The following is an 18,566-nucleotide window of genomic DNA, read 5'->3' on the forward strand; positions in this document are numbered from 1 at the left end:
CTGGTATTAGACAGACATTATTTTTTACCTGCTGGAATATTTGTGGGCTCAGTGGCATCTTTCTCTGCAGCAGAAGGCACTCATATCCTGGCTACAGAGTCTGGTGACGTAGGGTATGGTGGAGCAGATTGATTGGCTGAGTGGCACCAGCACAGACTGAAGTAGCCTCATTACAGCTGGCCTGCAGAGCTCAGCCTCTCCATTTTCATATGTTTTTCAAATTGTTGCTTCTTTTTATTTCCATATTTATATTGAAAAGGGGGAAGGAAACACCCACAATGACATAATCTGATTTTGAATCCATAACCTACCTACAGGACAGGAGTGCAGCACTTTAGTGCTCAAAACCAAATGTATAAATACTGTGAAATGTGTGGATGCTAGAAGAATATCTCATTGTCTACACACATTCTTGGGCTCACACACTGGGTATTAACTCACACATGCACACACACGCACGCGCACACACACACACACACACACACAGCCATAACTAACCCTGACATGCTAAATCCTTCTGCGTTTTGCATGGGGGAAAGCATGGGGCCAGTGAATGTATTTCTCTCTGATTTACTGTAGATTATTCCACTGAGCAGGCTGGAAGATTTACACCTCAGAACCAGTCCATGTCATAGCTGCATTCCTGCCTTTGACCCAGGGATGATAACGGTGCATTTTCAAAAAGGAGAATCAAATGTGGAGGCAGGATTTTGCTTAGTCTGATCCATGAACATACAAATTATACACTCTCAGAATTAACGGTATGAAAAGTACCTTTTTTGCTTGCTTGGGAAATGTACTCATTTGTACCCAAAGAGAACATAACTGTACTTTCAAGGTATATTTGGGAAATCTGATCCTTAGAGAACAAAAATATTATTTCTCAGAGTGTAGACGAGATTCAAACACCCAGTGGAGGCCTACCTCAATGTTTCTCTCTTTACGTCAGGTTTTCATGACTGAAAAATGCTATCAGATTCTTCATCAAACTCTTCATCAAACTCTCCCACATAGATTGCACATGTACTGTGGCTTGCCTTGCTTCTATTGGTCCTTTAATAGGAATTGTTATTGTTGTAAAAAGAGGGACTGAGAAGCAAATATGTGAATGCTTTGATCCAGCCTAAACCTTGGTCAATAAAACACAGCAAGTTGGAACTTAAGTGTGCAACTTTCAGATTTGTTCATATTATGATCTGCTGGTCTCCACAGCTCTAATTTTTTAACATTTTGTTTATAAAATGGCAGAAGTAATGTAATCTGTCTTTAAACATGTTCCACTGTGTCTGTACACGTCCTAGTATTTATTCTAAAGTCAAGGGCCCACGATTAGGACAAATTACAGCTGGGAAAAAAAAAAGTGGAGAATACATGATGTATGCGTCTGAGACCAGATGGGAATTATTAAGCAGCTGGTTTAAGCAGCTAAATGAGATCATATTATATTCACGCTGTCGAAATTACTGAATTCAGTATGTGTTTCTTGTTCACATAGAAAAAGTGGGCCTTTGGTGGTCTGAGAACGGTTTTATGGTTGGTAATATAAACTATTTATAATATAAACTATGAATGCATGGGTTCTCAATATTTTCTCAAGTTATATTTACATTCACATCTAAAAGTTTTACTAATATATCATTGGGGAGGTGTGATATTACAGCATACCCCCACCATTACTGGTGCAGCTGCAGCGTTTGAAATTGCCTGATGCTGACAAGCGATGTGCATTACATACGCACTCTTGTCATTTGAGGTATGCCAATAATTTAGGAATTTGTCTGAAATTCGACTCACTTGAAAGGCTAATGCGGTCACGCTGCTTCGTATAGGCAGCGGGGCTCACGAGACAGTGCGTCTTCTCTCCCTGTCAATAAGGCCATTCTCAAATTCAGTTCCAGACATGAACTGAGATATTTAGAAAATTCTGCATTTAACCTTTGCATGCACCACTATATTCCCTACAGACACAAAGCAGAATGGACTCTATATCTCTGTGTCTATATCTAAGCAGACACATATGCATCTGGAATGGTGCAGATCTGTGAAGTAACTATAATTCTAAATATCATACAGGCTGCATACCTTTCCTTAAAAGTGTAAAATATACCTCCCACCATCCAATAAAATCCATGTGTAGTATATGAGGAAATATTTTGGTACAGATGGCCATAGATCACATTCCACAGTGTAAAAAGCAAGTAAAAACACATTTATTCACATTTATTCAAGTCTTTTCACATTCACATCTTTGCATAAAACACTTTACAACATTTACAGCAGGTACTAATACAACATATAAAACAAGTACAATTACACATCAATAGTCGACATTCTATTTCCTAAATACTGTACAAAGATTTCTGGATGGCTTTTGTAAAACTGCCCCAGTAATCGTTTTTTCTCTTTGGAAGTCAATGTTGGGTTTTCATGGACCGTCCTGAGCAGCACCAACAACTCGCCCTCGGTGGTTTTCTGAACGCTATCCCTGCATGCTTTGCCCGTCACTCGCTGACAGAAGGAAGGACCTTGAATAGACAAAACACTTCACAGTTATTCATCAGATATCCATCAAATACATTTTTGTATTTCCCCCTATTTTATCCAAATTCAGGACTGTATCTACCAGACACCCTCATTGCTGCATTCTTGGCTGTCGATTCAGGACAGCACAGACAAACATGCAGTTTTGAAAAGTGTTGTCAAAAGCTGCTTTTTTCCCCCACACTGCAGTCCATACATACATTAAGCTTGCACAGACATGAGGCAGAGGAAGACATTTAATGTGAACCTTGAGCAACCGGATTATGGGCACCTGACTGACCAGCAGGGGTCACTTGTGAGCAGTGAGACACAATGCCCTTAGCCAAGTGATTCCCTCACTCCCCAGACAATGCTACAACCGATTATGCATAGTCCTGAAGTTTGCATAGTCCAGATTAGATAGATACCAGACCGTGGGGCACATCCTCACACCAACATTTTTGTGCGTTTCCATGTTAGGATAATGTATTAGCTTAGCATAAAGACTCGAAGCCTATAGGTGTGAAGAAATATACCTTACACCAACTCCGAAGCTATCTTATTTACACAAGGTATCGTGTATTTGAAATACATGCGCGGGAAAATTTATTTATTTAATTTTTTCAATGAGAGACGTTGTTTTCAGAGAAGTTAGATGGTTAACCACTGAACACACATGAACACACATGTATCCAGTGAATGCACAAAAATGAAATGAAATGAAATCAAACATCTCTTCAAAGTCTGGGGAAGTCTGGATATATTTTCCACACTCAGTGTTCAGCCGTGACCTGTGTAAATATATTGAAACAAATTCAACAAACTGAGGAAGTAATATTTCAGTAGATGATTTATTGCTGTTTCATTTTAATTTCATTGAACCTTGAATACACCCTTATGGCCATGGCAATTTAGTTTGTGGTTTTGCGAATTATTTAAACTCTTTGTTGCAGCTATGTGATGATAATGGTGAACAGTCAGGAGTTTAAGCTATATTTACCAAAATCTTGAGTGGCTGTATTCCCTTAACCCTGCATTGTAGATACTGACTCCGGTTACATGAAAACAAATGTGCATCACTGAGATGTTATCCCTAGAAAATTAACCTGTTGGTTGCTGTAGGGCTGTACCTGTTGTGGTATCTGGGTCTTTCCCATTTCTGATGTTTTCTAGTTTATTGGTGACCAATTTGTGCAAGGTCCCTGGAATCTGTTTTAAAAAAGGCAAAAGAATTGAGAAAATGAATAACATTAGACTCATATAAAATATCACGTAACCCTAAAGCCAGGACACGTTCTTTTCCACAAAGACAGAAGGAGAGGAATCAACTTATTTATGCCTCTATCTGATACGTGACTCTCCAATCTGTTCTGCACCGTTTTAATGGAAGAATAAACAGACTAAAGAGAATAATATGTTCCATTGATGTTCAAACCCATTCTTTGACTTGGGCTCTGCCGCCTCCATAATGTAAACAGTGCTGTTCTATTGTTTAGTAATATCTAATACAGGAAATATCCAACCAGGGCATTTCAAGGCTTCATTTCAGGAGCTGCCTTGAAAAGAGCAGATCCATCATTTGTCATGTGTGTAGTATCAACCCCCCCCCCCCCAGAAACAAGTGGTTCACTTTATTCTGTATCTAGTGAGCAGGTGACAGGATTTCCACCGTGATGTATCCATTGTCAGGTCTGAAGCATTTGCTCACTAAACAAAATAATTATTATTATTGGTGGATCATTAATTCAAGGTGGAGGCCTAATTCTGTGTTTATATCAACGATTGAAATGAGTGAGTACCTTGAAGATGTCGAGATGATTGTCCATCATAAACAGCACCAGTAGGTCCACCTTCCCCTTTGCCAGGTGTTTTCCGTTGTGGACGATCGCTCTGGAAAAGGCCCTTTTCACTGCCATCCTGTTTTCAATCTGAAATTGACACAGAATAAATTATGGCTCTGTATTCATCTGTTAAATATACAGGTTATTGCACAGTGCATAACTTGTGTCATACACAAGAACAATCTATTTTTTATATTTGTATGTAATGCAAATTCAGAAATATATTTGCTCTGAAGTATAAAAAGACTTCACTGTTTGAGTAGCACACAAGGCTAGGTAAATGTACAGTGCAGTCCAGAAATATTTGGACAGTGTACAATTCCTGTTCTTTAGGCGCTGTAGTCCAGTACTGGATTTGAAATGAAACAATGAATATGAGGTTCAATTGCAGACTATTGGCTTTAAGTTGAAGTATTTACATCCATATTGGGTGAAGGGGGTGTAGGAACACCCCTTTTTAAACATAGTCCCCCAATTGTAGGGGACCAGAAGTAATTGGACAGTTTAGCTATTTATCAGAAACACTCAGCCAACAGAGTGTGTCAGTGACTACTCTCCACAGAATACTTCACAAACAGAGGCTACACCGCAGGATGCAAACAACTTGTTGGCTGCGACAACAGGATGGCCAGGTTATAGTTTGCTAAGTAGTGCCTAAAAGAGCCTGCAGAGTTCTGTCTTCCTGATAGATGAGACCAAGTTCAGCTTATATCAGAGTGATGGCAAGAGTGATGGCAAGAGCAAAGTATGAAAGCTAAAAGGAACCAAAGCACCCCCAACCCCGCCATCTGATCCCAAACATACACTAGCACTATCTTTCTTATTAATGATGGTCCAAACATGGATCACCCAATATGGATGTAAATACCCTCAAATTAAAGGTGACAGTCTGAATTGTAACCTCATATTTGTTGTTTCATTTCAAATCCAATGTACTGGTGTACAGAACCAAAAGATCAGAAATTGTACCACTCTCGAAATACTCACAAACTGCACTGTAAACCCAGAGCTGACTACACAACTGACCCTGCAGGCATGGCCTCACCTCTTTGTGCAGTCGGACCTCGCGGGAGTCTGCGGCCGCTGACATGAAACACAGCAGCCTGCGCAACTCCTCCTGGCTGCGCGAGTCCAGCAGATTCAGGCTCAGCTGCAAGGCCTCCAGAGCCTGCTCCATCTTCCCGTTCACTGAAATCAAGAGTGTCATGGTTATCTCTCCATTCACTTCAATCAAGAGTGGGCATGGTTATCTCTCCGTTCACTTCAATCAAGAGTGGGCATCACAATTACATTTAAAGATGTGCCGCATGTACTGGTTAGACTAAATATGCAACTGATACTATTCATCGTGTAGCGAATACATTTTTTTTGGCAATGGGCTCCAATAAAAATTAGAAACACCCCGCCCCTCCCCGCCCAACTCAAGTTTCTACCCCTGTATCATTTTGACTGCGGTCCCATTTCGAGCTGAAAGTAGCCTACGTCCCTGCATCCATCGCCGTTGCACGCCCTACAACTGGGGCATGGTTATCTCTCCGTTCACTTCAATCAAGAGTGGGCATGGTTATCTCTCCGTTCACTTCAATCAAGAGTGGGCATGGTTATCTCTCTGTTCACTTCAATCAAGAGTGGGCATGGTTATCTCTCCGTTCAATTCAATCGAAAGTGGACATGGGTATTTCCAGAGTGGAAATGTGACACACAGGCAAGCCCTTCATTCATGGGCGCTTATTTAAAGGGCAACATAGACATTGTGGGTGGAAAGTAAAGAGCTCATTCAGAAATTCTAATATCTCACCACTGACAGACATGAGACAAACATGCAAGACTAGCAAGGCTATATTATAACTCCAACACCACCAGCCCATCTGCCACCATCTGCCTGAATTAAAGCTCTTCCTCACAGGTCATGGTTGCTACGTTTTACTGGATGGGCCTGCACTATCTTGCCCTAACTTTAAAAAGTGTGCTGAATAGAATTCAAACTCACATGGCCATTCATGGATCCAGACATCTAGTTTAATTTCTTATTCTGAAATTAATCCAGTGAATATGTTCTCATATGTTTGGCATTTATGCCAAGTCTCATTTATGATTAATAGTGATTAAACACTACACAATGCTCCATAGAAGCATAGACATGTGTAAAACTATTTTTTTTGGTCTAAACTATTCCTTAGGGGGCTCAGGTGCTGATATTTATTTAAGGGTCTTAAAACTCACAATGGAAATTCAGGAAGACAAGAACCAATTTCCATTCCACTTCTGCCCCATGTACCATACACTGTACACACAATTACTCCGATGGAACAGAACAGAACATTTTTAAGAATCTGTATGTACGGTCTCTGCCCAAGTCACATAAATATTTAACATTGCATAGAGCCAAATCTATGCTAAATATTTACATGAGCATCTGCAGTAGCTTCAGTACATTTGCTTTACATTTGCTTGCCATGCTATCATAAAACCTGCAGCAAAATGGACCTGGAAGGACACTCTGTCATGAATATAAATAAAATAATCGAGCAAGAAACTCAGAATGTAGTGCTGTTTAGACCTACAAAAATATTTATATAATTTAGTATCTGTACATTTTTCAACAAATTGGGTTGTTGCTGCCCTCCACTCAGCATGGTCAAGGCAGAAGGTGTCCCTCACCCAGCAGGTCTGTGATACTGGTATGGATGTCGAACAGGTGGGCTGAGAGCAGGCTGGGATGGTGGGCCTGGCTGTAGTGCTTCTCCAGGACCTCGAAGAGCAGACACTTGCACTGAGGGGTGTCTGTGCATTTGGGCAGGCCCCGGCTGACCTCCACCACCAGTTGATCCGGGAGGAACTCCACACAATCCACAGCAGCCGAGATCCAGCCGTCTGCCCTGCGACAGAGACAGGCACGCGTAACCAGTTAGAAAGTCTGAGGTGCGATTCGAACCTCTGCCTCTCGCTCGTCCAAAGGTTTCTTACACAGAAGGGTTACAACTCAGCTAAATGCAAAATCGCCCCTAGCCAAGGGCAACAACCTTATTTTCAATTTGTCTGTCACGGTATCCTGCTATGAGCATTTGCTTTCCCGCACTATAGCGAGCTTTTACTTGCAAACTAGCTGAGCTAACCCTGCTACACACGTAGGTTCAGCCTGCAGTCTCTGGTGCTGCACACAGTACACCAGCTGGCTCCGAAACAACACCGTTTGATCCCAGGGTCAAAGGAAGATTTCTCGAATTTTGTGTGGAGTGAGAGACAGCTAACAATGGCGCAGGGATGGATTAGCATGCCACCTTGTGACAAAAACAATTTCACATACTGTGAGTCACTGAAGGCCTTGAGGATCTCGCGGTCCAGGTAGTTGCTGGTGTAGAGCAGGTCGGGGTCACTGTCCATACTGCGCAGTGAAGGCTGGTGGCTTTCCCTGCTCTCTAAGAGGCTGTCCAGCAGGGGGAGCTCCACCAGCTGCAGTAGTCTGAGGACGGTCTGCTCCCACCATACTTCATTCACCACTGCAGGGGGGAAGAGGGAGAGCAAGTAACCATCAGCCACAATGTCAACCCAGAGATTTCCATACAGGTTTTCTGAGTACCCAGTAATTGCTGATAATTATAATTGGCTAAACTAGTCTGGACTAGTCTGGTGTTTCTCACACTCAGTGTTCAGCCATGACCTGTGTAAAAATGTTGAAACAAATTCAACAAACCGAGGAAGTAATATTTCAGTAGATGATTTATTGCTGTTTCATTTTCATTTAATTGAACCTTGAATACTCCCTTATGGCCATAGCAATTTTGTTTGTGGTTTTGCAAATTCTTCAACCTCAACTTTTCCACATACTTTGTTGCAGCTATGTGATGATAATGGTGATCAGTCAGGAGTTTAAGCAATGTTTTTTGCTCTGATAAACACAAAATTACCTGTTTGTGATAGTTCAGTGTGCACCTTCATTTGTTGGATGTCTGTTGAATTCACATTATTTTCCAGGAGGTTCTCCAAAGATTTACCAGGTTTGAGAGGCAAGGATTTCAAACACACTGGCTCTTCTTTCCTGCCAATTGACAACCAAAACAACTTCAGTGTTGAACGTCGTGATTCTTAAACAGTGGGTCAAGTACCTAAAATAGGCCTCAGGCAGCTCTGCAGTAAATCGCAGAGATTAGAACTGAAGTTAAAATGGAAGATTAGAGTGTAATTATGAAAATCGTTAAACTACACTGGTGCTCAAAATATATGTTTGCTTCTCCAAAACAATCGGTATGATTAAAGCTTATATATACTGTACGTATATTGAGTATTAAAGTGAATAATGGAAATTAATTCTGTTTGATGATATTTATTCTGTTTGAATAGAATGTTGGAAGGAGTTGCAACTAAATTGGTCCCATTGTCAAAAAGTTCATGACCCAGTGGTTTAGCATAATCACAACCTCCATACTCTACATTCAGAAGAAGCCTTGACTGAGATTAACCAAATCTACACCCCTCATATAGATAAATTCAATTTGGGAGCATTATACATAAGGATTTGATTAGTATCTATATCCCTTCTATCCAACTGATGCATTAGAAACAGCATGTCCATGTCCAGAACACAGGCATCTTGTGACTCACAAACACAGTGCCTAAAATGGGATATGTAATCACTTTGAGAGACTGCTATAGGTGCAGTTTTACAGCACTTTCTGTCCTGCAAGTTCTTCTGCTGACCAATAGGTCAAACCCACCACCCAGCTCATGCCATTCTGTCTCAGATATTTACACTATCACAGGGAAACCGAATGTCCTGTTACACCCAAATATAGTACTGTGCAAAAGTCTTAAGTACATGTAAAAAAAATCTCTAAAACCAAGATTACATTTTTTTTAAATAAAAATGTTGTAAATATAATTAAACATATCTAAAACATTTTCTATAAAAAGCTATTTTCAATATTTGATATTTTCTATTGCAAATCAATATTTGTTGTGACCATCCTTCACCTTAAAACTGCATCACTGCATCCATTCTCACTGTCATACAGTTTTATAAGAAAATCAGCTAGTAGGTTCTTCCAAACATATCAGAAAACTTTCCACAGTTCTTCTGCAGACTTTAGCTGTCTCGCTTGCATCTGGCTCTTTAGCTAATCCCAGACAGCCTTCCTCAAGTTTTTATATTAAAAATGGTCTATTCCTGAATATGTGACTTTGTTTCACAAAATAAACATTCACTGTAACATTACATTTTTTGGAAAATGAATTACACACTAATGCACAAAACCCCAAAAATTAACATCTAAGACCAAATTTATATGACAAAATCATGGGTGCCAAGACTTTTGCACAGTACTGTTTGTCCTCAATAACATTATTCGCTTGAGTTTTAATATTATACTGAGTTCTATTTTCTTGTGTTTTGCACCATAACAGGCTAGGACACCATTTCTGCATATTAGGGATACTGTACCTTCTTGCATGCATTCTGTAAAAAATCTTTGGATCAACAGGGGAGTCACATCCATTTTCTTGATTGTCCGTGGAGTGGTTCTGTACATTGAGGAACCTGTAAAGGCTGCAGCTACTGTCTTCAAACGTGGGTTGTTTTTTATCCTTCCCAAACCCCCTGGTGCCCACTGGCTCAAACACCTTGTATTCCATGAGGGCCTGGCACACACGCACCACCTTTGCCCGGGGAATCTCATCGTCGCCGAAGATCTTGTTGTGATTAATGTATTCCAGGATGACGTCCACTGCCTCCGAACCCAGGAAGCAGTCATCGTAGGCCTTGAGGTTGTGTCGCCTCCGTTTCACCTCCACCTGCGTCTGAAGGTGGCTGATGATGCTGCTCCATATGTATGTGGCTCGGAAGGGCTTGTTAGCCATCCCGCGATCTGAGAGCAATGCAGGAAATAATCCAGAAGTCAGCAAGTTACAAGCCTTTGTGTTTTTGCTCACCGGTGGCCCTCAGAGCCAATGAGGAACCTCTATTGAGCCTATTGGGCCAATAGTATTGGTTTATAAACACAGTGATGGGGAGGTTGGTGAGAAAAAAACTATTCTGGGATGTTAGATGGGAAGGATGGGAAAGGCAATATATTCGGAAGTAAACAGCACCCTTAGCCAAAACCAACAGCAAACAAGTCAGATGAGGGCACCTAACCAGTTTAAACAGACCATTTTGCCACCTAAATTATACGAAGTGTGATACAATGATGACATTGTGAGCATGGTGCTGATTATGTCTGTCTTCAGTGTGGACTGGGGGCCATGTTATAGAAGCACTGCATAAGCATATAGAGTTATGGAGACTCCCTGCATTATGAGACAATCTTGCCACCTATGGTATGGAACCCCTTATATCAAGCTACTGGGCGGCCTGTAGCGTAGTGGTTAAGGTAAATGACTGGGACACACAAGGTCAGTGGTTCTAATCCCGGTGTAGCCAAAATAAGATCTGCACAGCCCTTGAGCAAGGCCCTTAACCCTGCATTGCTCCAGGGGAGGATTGTCTCCTGCTTAGTCTAATCAACTGTACATCGCTCTGGATAATAGCGTCTGCCAAATGCCAATAATGTAATGTAATGATGAAAAAGTGCCTTTGTTATGTCAACAGCTACATATAGAAAAGTGTTGAAATCAAGTACTAGCTCAGTCTTTGCATTTCAGCTGTGTTTTAATCAGACTCATGTTCATTGTTTGTCTACGAACCAGGATACAGGTGAACGGAAGATAAATTATCTCCATTTATCTTGATAAGTAAAGTTTTTTTAATGGACTGACCTATGTCCTGAATAATTTCATTCTTCTCATCCAGCAAAGAGAATGTTCTGTCCTACAAGAACCCATTTGCATGTACTGAAGATTGCATAACAACCTTAACAGCAGATGTTTTGAGAGCAGCTGTAATGTTGGATTTTAACACAATGCAGGACAACCATACACTCAGTGAGCACTTATCAGGTATAATATTAGACTTCTTTTTTAGACTTATTGGTGATCTGCTGCTGTAGCCTATTCACTAAAGAGGTTTGATGCGTTGTGTGTTCAGAGATGCTCTTCTGCATACCACTGTTGTAATGTGTGGTTATTTGTGTTACTGTCACCTTCCTCTCAGCTTTGACCAGTCTGGCCCATCTCCACTGAACTCTCTCATTAACAAGTTGTTTTTGCCCACATAACTGCTGTTCAATGGATGTTCTTTGTTTTTCGCACCATTCTCTGCAAACTCTAGAGACTGTTGTGCATGAAAATCCCAGGAGATCAGATTCTGAGATACTAAAAGCACCATGGTCAAAATCACTTTGATCACATTTCTTCTTGACATTTGGTCTGAAAAACAGTTGAACCTCTTGACAATGTCTAGATGCTTGTATGCGTTTAGTTGCTGCCACATGTATGGCTGATTAAATATTTGCAATAACAAGCTGGTGTACAGGCCTACCTAATAAAGTGCTCAGTGAGTGTAGCATTTATTAAAATTGATATTAACATTGATATATATATTTTTTTTTAAACCTCACAAAGCTTATTCTGAAGCTAGCCCTGGCAACCAGGTGTGCTTGTTTAAGTTTCATTGTTCAAAGATTAAAAGATAAGATATCTGCATGTAGTTGAAGGGATATGATCAAACGTCTCCTGTTTACAGCCTGAAACCAATATATTCCCGTTTGGTTGTGATTGGATTGGGGATGTAGTTTGAAAAAGCTGTCCTACTGGAATTCATACTGCAAACTGTATGACCTATTTCCTTAGGGGATTGTTCCTTAGAGAAACAGTCATAGAGGCCTGTTTGCACAACAGACAGGTAAATAATCCCGACGGGAGCAGGCTGGCCGCCTTCATCATTTCCTTAAGGAACGTGCAAAATGTAGATCATGATACTGAAGTTGTTTTAGCGCATTCTTTTTTTTTTTTTAACACAAAAAATATATATATATATATATATATATAACAGATAAAATTATTACGTCGACGCAAATATTTGAAGAACTCTATTTGAAGTATCTCTACAATTATATTTCATCATTAATCACCACGCATTATGATGAGTGAATATCAAACGCACGTTTCTTGCACTTATTCTCTCCTTTCCACACATTAAACTGTCTTAAACAGATTATCACGGAAAGCAATAACATAAGCCTTGCATGTAAGCCAATGCATGTCATTTAAACAACGTTTATAGTGTAATACAGTGACACGAATAATGTGGCTTAGTTGTTAAACCGTATATGTATGTCGCCTGGCTGCAACTAACGTATGTGCCCAGGAAACCAAAAAATACAATAGGCTACTGTTAATTTCGAATGATAATAGAAGACTATTACAATTATGCGTACTTCTCTACATTTTAGTGCAATCGTAGGCTCGTCAACTCGAAGATGACAACTGGCTATTCATCATTAGTGCCTTGCATTTTAAGATCATCTGAAAAATGTAAGAAAATGCTGGATGAACAAATGCTATTCAGTTCACATGCAACATACGATAGCCAGCAAACGGACTTAACTGAACAGTATCGTAAGCTTTTTTGATCCAACAACTGATTTAGAGTTATCTGAATAGAGGCATGTGCCGTATCTATGCATGTATGCTCTAATGAAATATGTCTCTAAAATATTAAAGTGGCTGGTGCCGAATCGGCTACATTTAATGTAATAGGTAGCATAAAAATTACGTTCACTCCAAACAATTATTGGTATTGTAGGCTACTTACTTGGCGGTCGGTGCATTAAGCATAAGTTAGTTCCAGAGAGATTCAAAGCCACCGCCGTATCCTCCCTCCCTGTGCCCATATGACTGCTCGCCTGCTGAGTCGCAATTTCCCAGTTAGTACGGGCGTGACGTAACACCGAAGCCAACTCCCAGCCAGCCTCTACTGAAACCGCAAGTGACAGCAAATAACGGCCAAATGCGTTATCCTTTGATCGGGCAATCGCCGAAACCACTCAGCTTTTGAAAACAGTAGCCTAATCAAATCTGCATTGTGAAAAAAAACACCTAATGTAAAATGGGGGAAGATGCCCCCGAGGTAATAAGCCCTTCCCCTTGTAGTTGTCACATGGAAATGTTATTGTAGTTAGGCTACATTCATTATTTTTAAATTATTTTGAGGGTTTATTTGGAGAATAATTCAGTTGTGTTGAGATACAGAGAGAGAATGTCCCTTCTACTATCTTGGCTCAAAAATACATTTTCTATTTGGATTTAGTAAAGGGCCTAAAGATGCAAACATATTTTAATGCATTTTATGGTTAAATAAAACTATTATCTATTGTTATTTGTGAGATAACAAATTGCACTGTCACTGACTTGCTAGCATTAACACTGCTGAATACTAGGTTTCTTGCTTTAGTTAGACATCCTGGAATAAAAATTGCAACTGTTTAATGGATTAAATGTAAATGTCTTCTTTTTAAAATAATATTGTTTGTATTAACATTTGGCAAACATAATAATGAAATAAAATAGTATAGGAATGATTAAATTGATAATTTAATGAGAAAGCAAATTCATAGGCCACATGTCTTTCTTTTCTATGATTTCTCACTTGCCATATTTTATTTAAATTAAAGATTTAATCCCTTTGGTTCTGGTAATCTCTTTAATGCAAGAAGTATTTTAGATTAGACTGATTTACATGGAATGCCTCTTTTTACAATGGACTGAGACTTCCCATTCGATTCACACTGAGAACAGTTGATTATAGTTAACCATTGTCATCATTACTGGGATGCAGTAATCATATCAACCATATCAATTTTGTTTGACTCTGTACTCACTCGATGATTCTGTAATGACACTGCCAGTATGATGCATGTATCACAGGCAGTGGCTAGATACTGTAGAAAGTGTGGACTTTTAACATCTTAATGTGTAGGGGAAGGACTGTCAGGTCAACCACCTGAGTTATAATACATGGTACTACTTCTGTGACCTACTTAAGATTCTGTCAATATTTAATGTCAGCTCCCCCTCCAAACCAGTCTGTAGCTACTGTATATCTCACATAAAACAGCACCTGGACGGTCTGCAGTGACTTTGCAATACAATTTCTTGCTAAAGAATTACTTCAGGCAGTGTCAAATGTTTGACGCTAAATGATGAACGCATGGCAAAAAGACAGAAACCCACTTTTTGTAATGCACCAAATAATAATAATAATAATAATAATAATAATAATAATAATAATAATAATAAGACTTTCTGATATGCGAATGAGTAGAACATTGATCAAATCAAAGTTTATTTGTCACATACTCAATCATACAGTGTGCAGTGAAATTTGATTCAAGCCAAAGTAATTGAGCTCCCAGTTTAATTATAACAGTGGCACTACCAAAGGAGTGGCATATGGGCATCCATATAGGTATCCAGTGTTGATGAATAAATAATATTCTTATTACATTTCAACCTTTCAGCCAGTCCAAGATAAAACTAAAGTGGTCAAGCAGGTGTAGACCTAAGACCTAATTTCCTGTCATCTGATATTCTCGAGATGCTACAGAATGTCACAGGAACGCAGAAGTAGGGATGAATGTACAGCATGGGCCTGCACTGAGCTCAACTCTTCTCTTCTTCTCTGAAAGCCCAAGACTGCCTTTATCAAACACAGCTGATAGAGACTCTGATAATGGCCTCAAACAGAGGAGTGTTCTGTACTCCTTCTGAAGAGCGTGAAAGAAATGAAGAAAATGTAACCATGGCAGGAGATTATTATACATTTATTAACCCTCCTATTATGTTAGGATTTATGACTGCTTTTATGTTTGGGGTCAAATTGACCCCAACAGTTTAAATAAATGCAAAATTATTGCAAAAGAACAATGTTAAGACTTTGTGTGTCTCTCAAATGACTAGCCTTTTATCCATAAATATAACACATTTGTGAGATACATCTCATTTTTGAGCCTGAGGTACAGGAAGTGAAAGTTTGGTACCTGTATGGGAAAGTGTCACCAAAATCATCCACAAAGAATTCTGAGATAAAAATGAAAATGTTATATTTCACAGGTACAATTGGTCAAGACAAGGCCATACAACACATGTAAAGTTGGTACAGGACTTCTGAAAACAAAGCATTATGTTTATTTCATGTCTACTATTTAACCCACCAAATACAAAATGTAAAAAAATCATACCGTAAAAAAGGTTAACTGGTTTTTAAGAGATGTCAAACACTGAATGGAGTGAAATTGACCAAAAACATAGGAGGTTTAAGCGGACCTCACTTTACAAAAAACGTTTACAAACTAATCTGCAACCAATCTTTATATATTTATAGAATATAGTAGTAGTGATTGAATTTCCCCTAGTCAAGGGTATAACTGCAGTATCCTGCCTTTAGCTCAAGCCCATTGCTTACAGTTCCATCATAACACGCTTCAGTTTAAATACGTCTGAGGCAAACTACTACCATGAGGTAGTGTCAAAGAAAAGACTATGTTCCCTTGAAGCTATAAATAAGTTAATCATATGCCTAAAGAACACTTATTGCACAATTTGTAAGGATAAGGAAGAAGCATCTAAACACCGGAAAACACAACACACAGGAGAATAAATATCATTGAAGTTTTGTGCTCTTGATATCTGAAACATTGGTGTACATATACAGAGTATATACAGTAAGCTTGTATAACTCACCTACTATTATCAGATCCCATACACCGACAAAAATAAAAGTTATATGTAGCCAAAAGCAGGTGTGTCTACGCCTTCAGTAAAGCTGTGTCTTCTCTGAGATATGCCCATGTGATCCCAAACAGGTTATACCACTTCTACTGTTCTGAGGAATCTCCGTTTACCAGCTGAAATGCAAACAATCAGTTTCACTTACAGGGCTAGTGTAGGTAGCTCATTTGAAGCCAAGAAAACAGAATTTTCCAGAACAGGTTCCTAACGTTATTATGCACTCCGTTGATTAATTATTATTATTAAACGGCAGAGGAAAATACAAACATTTCATATACATAATGGCAGGGATCTGGTGGGGCTCTAACCTGGGCCTCCAGGGGGAAAGGTGGCTGCTCAAATTACTGCACTAAAGATAAATTGGGGCAGCCTGTACATGACTGGGCCCTGGAAGGTTGCTGGTTCAATCCATGGTGTAGCCATGATAAGATGCGTACAGCTGTTGGGCACTTGAGCAAGGCCCTTAAACCCACAATGCTCCAAGGAGAATTGTTCCCTGCTTAATGTAATCAGCTGTAAGTTGCTTTGGATAAAGTCGCCCGCTAAATAACTGTACTGTAGGTAATAACTGTAATGTAAATGTAATGTAATGAATTCACTGTTGATGGAGCAGTTTGGCGGCTGCAGGAATGTATTGCTACACTACTCCCCACCTTCCCACAGAGCATGCCCTCATGCTGGCCTGTCCCTCACAGGCTGCCTCCCCCATGAAGAACCTCCCTGTCCATCGAGGCCCAGCATCCCACAGCTGACACCAATGTAATGGAAGAGATCTGGTGAGGCTCCAACCTGGGTCTCCCGGGGGGGGGGGGGGGGTGGCTGCACTAACCATTCTCTGATGATGAATTCACTGTTAGTGGGGCAGCTAGGCAGGCTTCAGGAACCTATCGCTACATATGCATATAGTAGGCTGTGTTTTCAGTGACATTGAATAGCATTACATTGCACCACATTCATTTAGCAAGTTCTCCAATCCAGGCTTAGATTGTAAAACAAGCATTTTGTAACAGCCTGGCCAAGCTTGGTGACATCCGGCAAGTTCTTTGGCTTACATACCGGATATATGGATCAGACACATCCACCATGCTCACTTACAGACACAGGTGAGCTGCTGTCACTTCTGAAGAGCAAGATTGAGCTGGTAATATGAATTTGAAGATTAACATTAAAAAAACAGTCCATTGGTTGAGAGGAAATATGCCAGTCAGCCAGGGGAGGAAAATAGCAAAGAGTTTATCAGTGTACAGCACTCAAAAACATAAAATTAGACAACATTTACAAATGTAAAATACCATACCATAGAGGATAGGAGGTAATCAGAAAAAGGGGGTCTGGAGAAAGATTATCCTGTCCTGACCACTACACCGCTGCTGAAAAAAACAGTTCAAGCTAGGTTTTTAAACAGCCGGTAGCAACCATACAAGAAGAGGATAGCCCATCACCTTGATGTAGGGATTTATGAGTGATTGGATGATTGATTGCTGGAGCTCTTCCGTGAGATGAGGAGGGATGGTGAAGAAGGTTCTATAGAAGAAATCTGCATACATCACTCAATGCCACGACATGGAAAGCAGATCACTGCTGGTTATCTAGGGTGAATTCTTGCAGGAGAAGATAAATGATGATTATGACAAGTAATGATTACCCTGCTGGAAAAAACCCCAGCTCAAGCTGGAAATGGCTGGTAGCTGGTTGACCAGTTCAGTTCAGACTGATTCCCAGCTCAACCATGGTTTAGCTGGCTGACCAGTTCAGACTAGCTCCCAGCTGGATATGGTTTAGCTAGTTGACCAGTTCAGACCAGCTCCCAGCTCGACATGGTTTTACCAGCTCAAGCTATGTTTTGAAACAGTTGGTAAATTCTCAAACGGGTCAAGCTGACATCCTAGCTGGATTTTGCAGCACGTCATACATATCTCAGTAATAATACCAATAATACCAGGTTGCCTTGGTATCCATGAGTAATACCACGCCAACTCAGGCCCTTTGTCCATGCAGTATCCATGTCTAATGAACAGGGTGGATTCTTCCCTGTACATACTTATACAATATGCAACAGGGTGGAGAGATAACCAGTAGAGAGAGAACCACAATTTGCAAAGATCGAATTCTCCTCTAAAACCAAGCTTAGCTTCATTTAATAGAGAAAAAAATAATTGATGTATCAAAAGCTACCAATTGAGGACCTTTGTAGAGGAAATTACATGTACAATGGACTCTGAATGCAATTCAAGAAACAAAGAGCTTCTCATTTCTAGCCCACTCGCAAAACTATGTGCAAAATTAATATTCATAAATTTTAGCTGTATCCTTGACCTTTTTGAACAAAAGTTTAACAAACATCCATTTCTCCTCGTAACAAACGTACAGGGACCCTGAGCGCCCAGCTCAAGTAGACATTGTCATTCCAGACAGCAGTCCCATTTGTTCAGAAATGTTAGATAACAGAGCGCTTTTGTACATGGACAGAGATGTCTGCTTCATTGTGTTTATTCAAATTTCTTCCGCCAGCCCACCGTCTCTTGAGCACACATTTCGCATGAA

The 18,566-nt window shown here is 40.0% G+C and overlaps 1 protein-coding gene across 3 annotated transcripts; it reads right to left on the reverse strand.

Annotated features, from left to right (window-relative positions):
* Window positions 1–2,188: 2,188 nt before the first annotated feature.
* On the reverse strand, window positions 2,189–16,079 carry LOC133131070 (DEP domain-containing protein 7-like). 3 transcript variants are annotated; one of them, XM_061246187.1, is made up of 9 exons: window positions 15,975–16,079; window positions 9,799–10,222; window positions 8,270–8,400; window positions 7,669–7,861; window positions 7,023–7,240; window positions 5,407–5,549; window positions 4,320–4,448; window positions 3,627–3,729; window positions 2,189–2,525 (listed from the first exon to the last, which is right to left on the reverse strand). In XM_061246187.1, the coding sequence occupies exons 2-9, from the start codon at window positions 10,212–10,214 to the stop codon at window positions 2,311–2,313; spliced, it is 1,548 nt and encodes a 515-aa protein (XP_061102171.1). In that variant the 5' UTR covers window positions 10,215–10,222; window positions 15,975–16,079; the 3' UTR covers window positions 2,189–2,310. The 3 variants fall into 3 exon arrangements, with proteins under 3 accessions (XP_061102171.1, XP_061102169.1, XP_061102168.1); XM_061246185.1 differs by lacking the exon at window positions 15,975–16,079 and adding an exon at window positions 13,048–13,126 and having other exon boundaries at window positions 3,651–3,729; XM_061246184.1 differs by lacking the exon at window positions 15,975–16,079 and adding an exon at window positions 13,048–13,126.
* Between the last annotated feature and the right edge of the window lie 2,487 nt (window positions 16,080–18,566).

The sequence above is a fragment of the Conger conger genome, chromosome 6, assembly GCF_963514075.1.
Source record: "Conger conger chromosome 6, fConCon1.1, whole genome shotgun sequence".
Taxonomy (NCBI): Eukaryota; Metazoa; Chordata; class Actinopteri; order Anguilliformes; family Congridae; genus Conger; species Conger conger.

Excerpts from the sequence above, each read along its gene's own strand:
- LOC133131070 (XM_061246184.1), bottom strand. The coding sequence starts at position 13,126 with ATGGGCACAGGGAGGGAGGATACGGCGGTGGCTTTGAATCTCTCTGGA. Across the intron at positions 10,223-13,047 it reads CTTAATGCACCGACCGCCAA|ATCGCGGGATGGCTAACAAG; the intron begins GTAAGTAGCCTA and ends CATTGCTCTCAG. Across the intron at positions 4,449-5,406 it reads AGGTCCGACTGCACAAAGAG|ATTGAAAACAGGATGGCAGT; the intron begins GTGAGGCCATGC and ends TGTCAATTTCAG.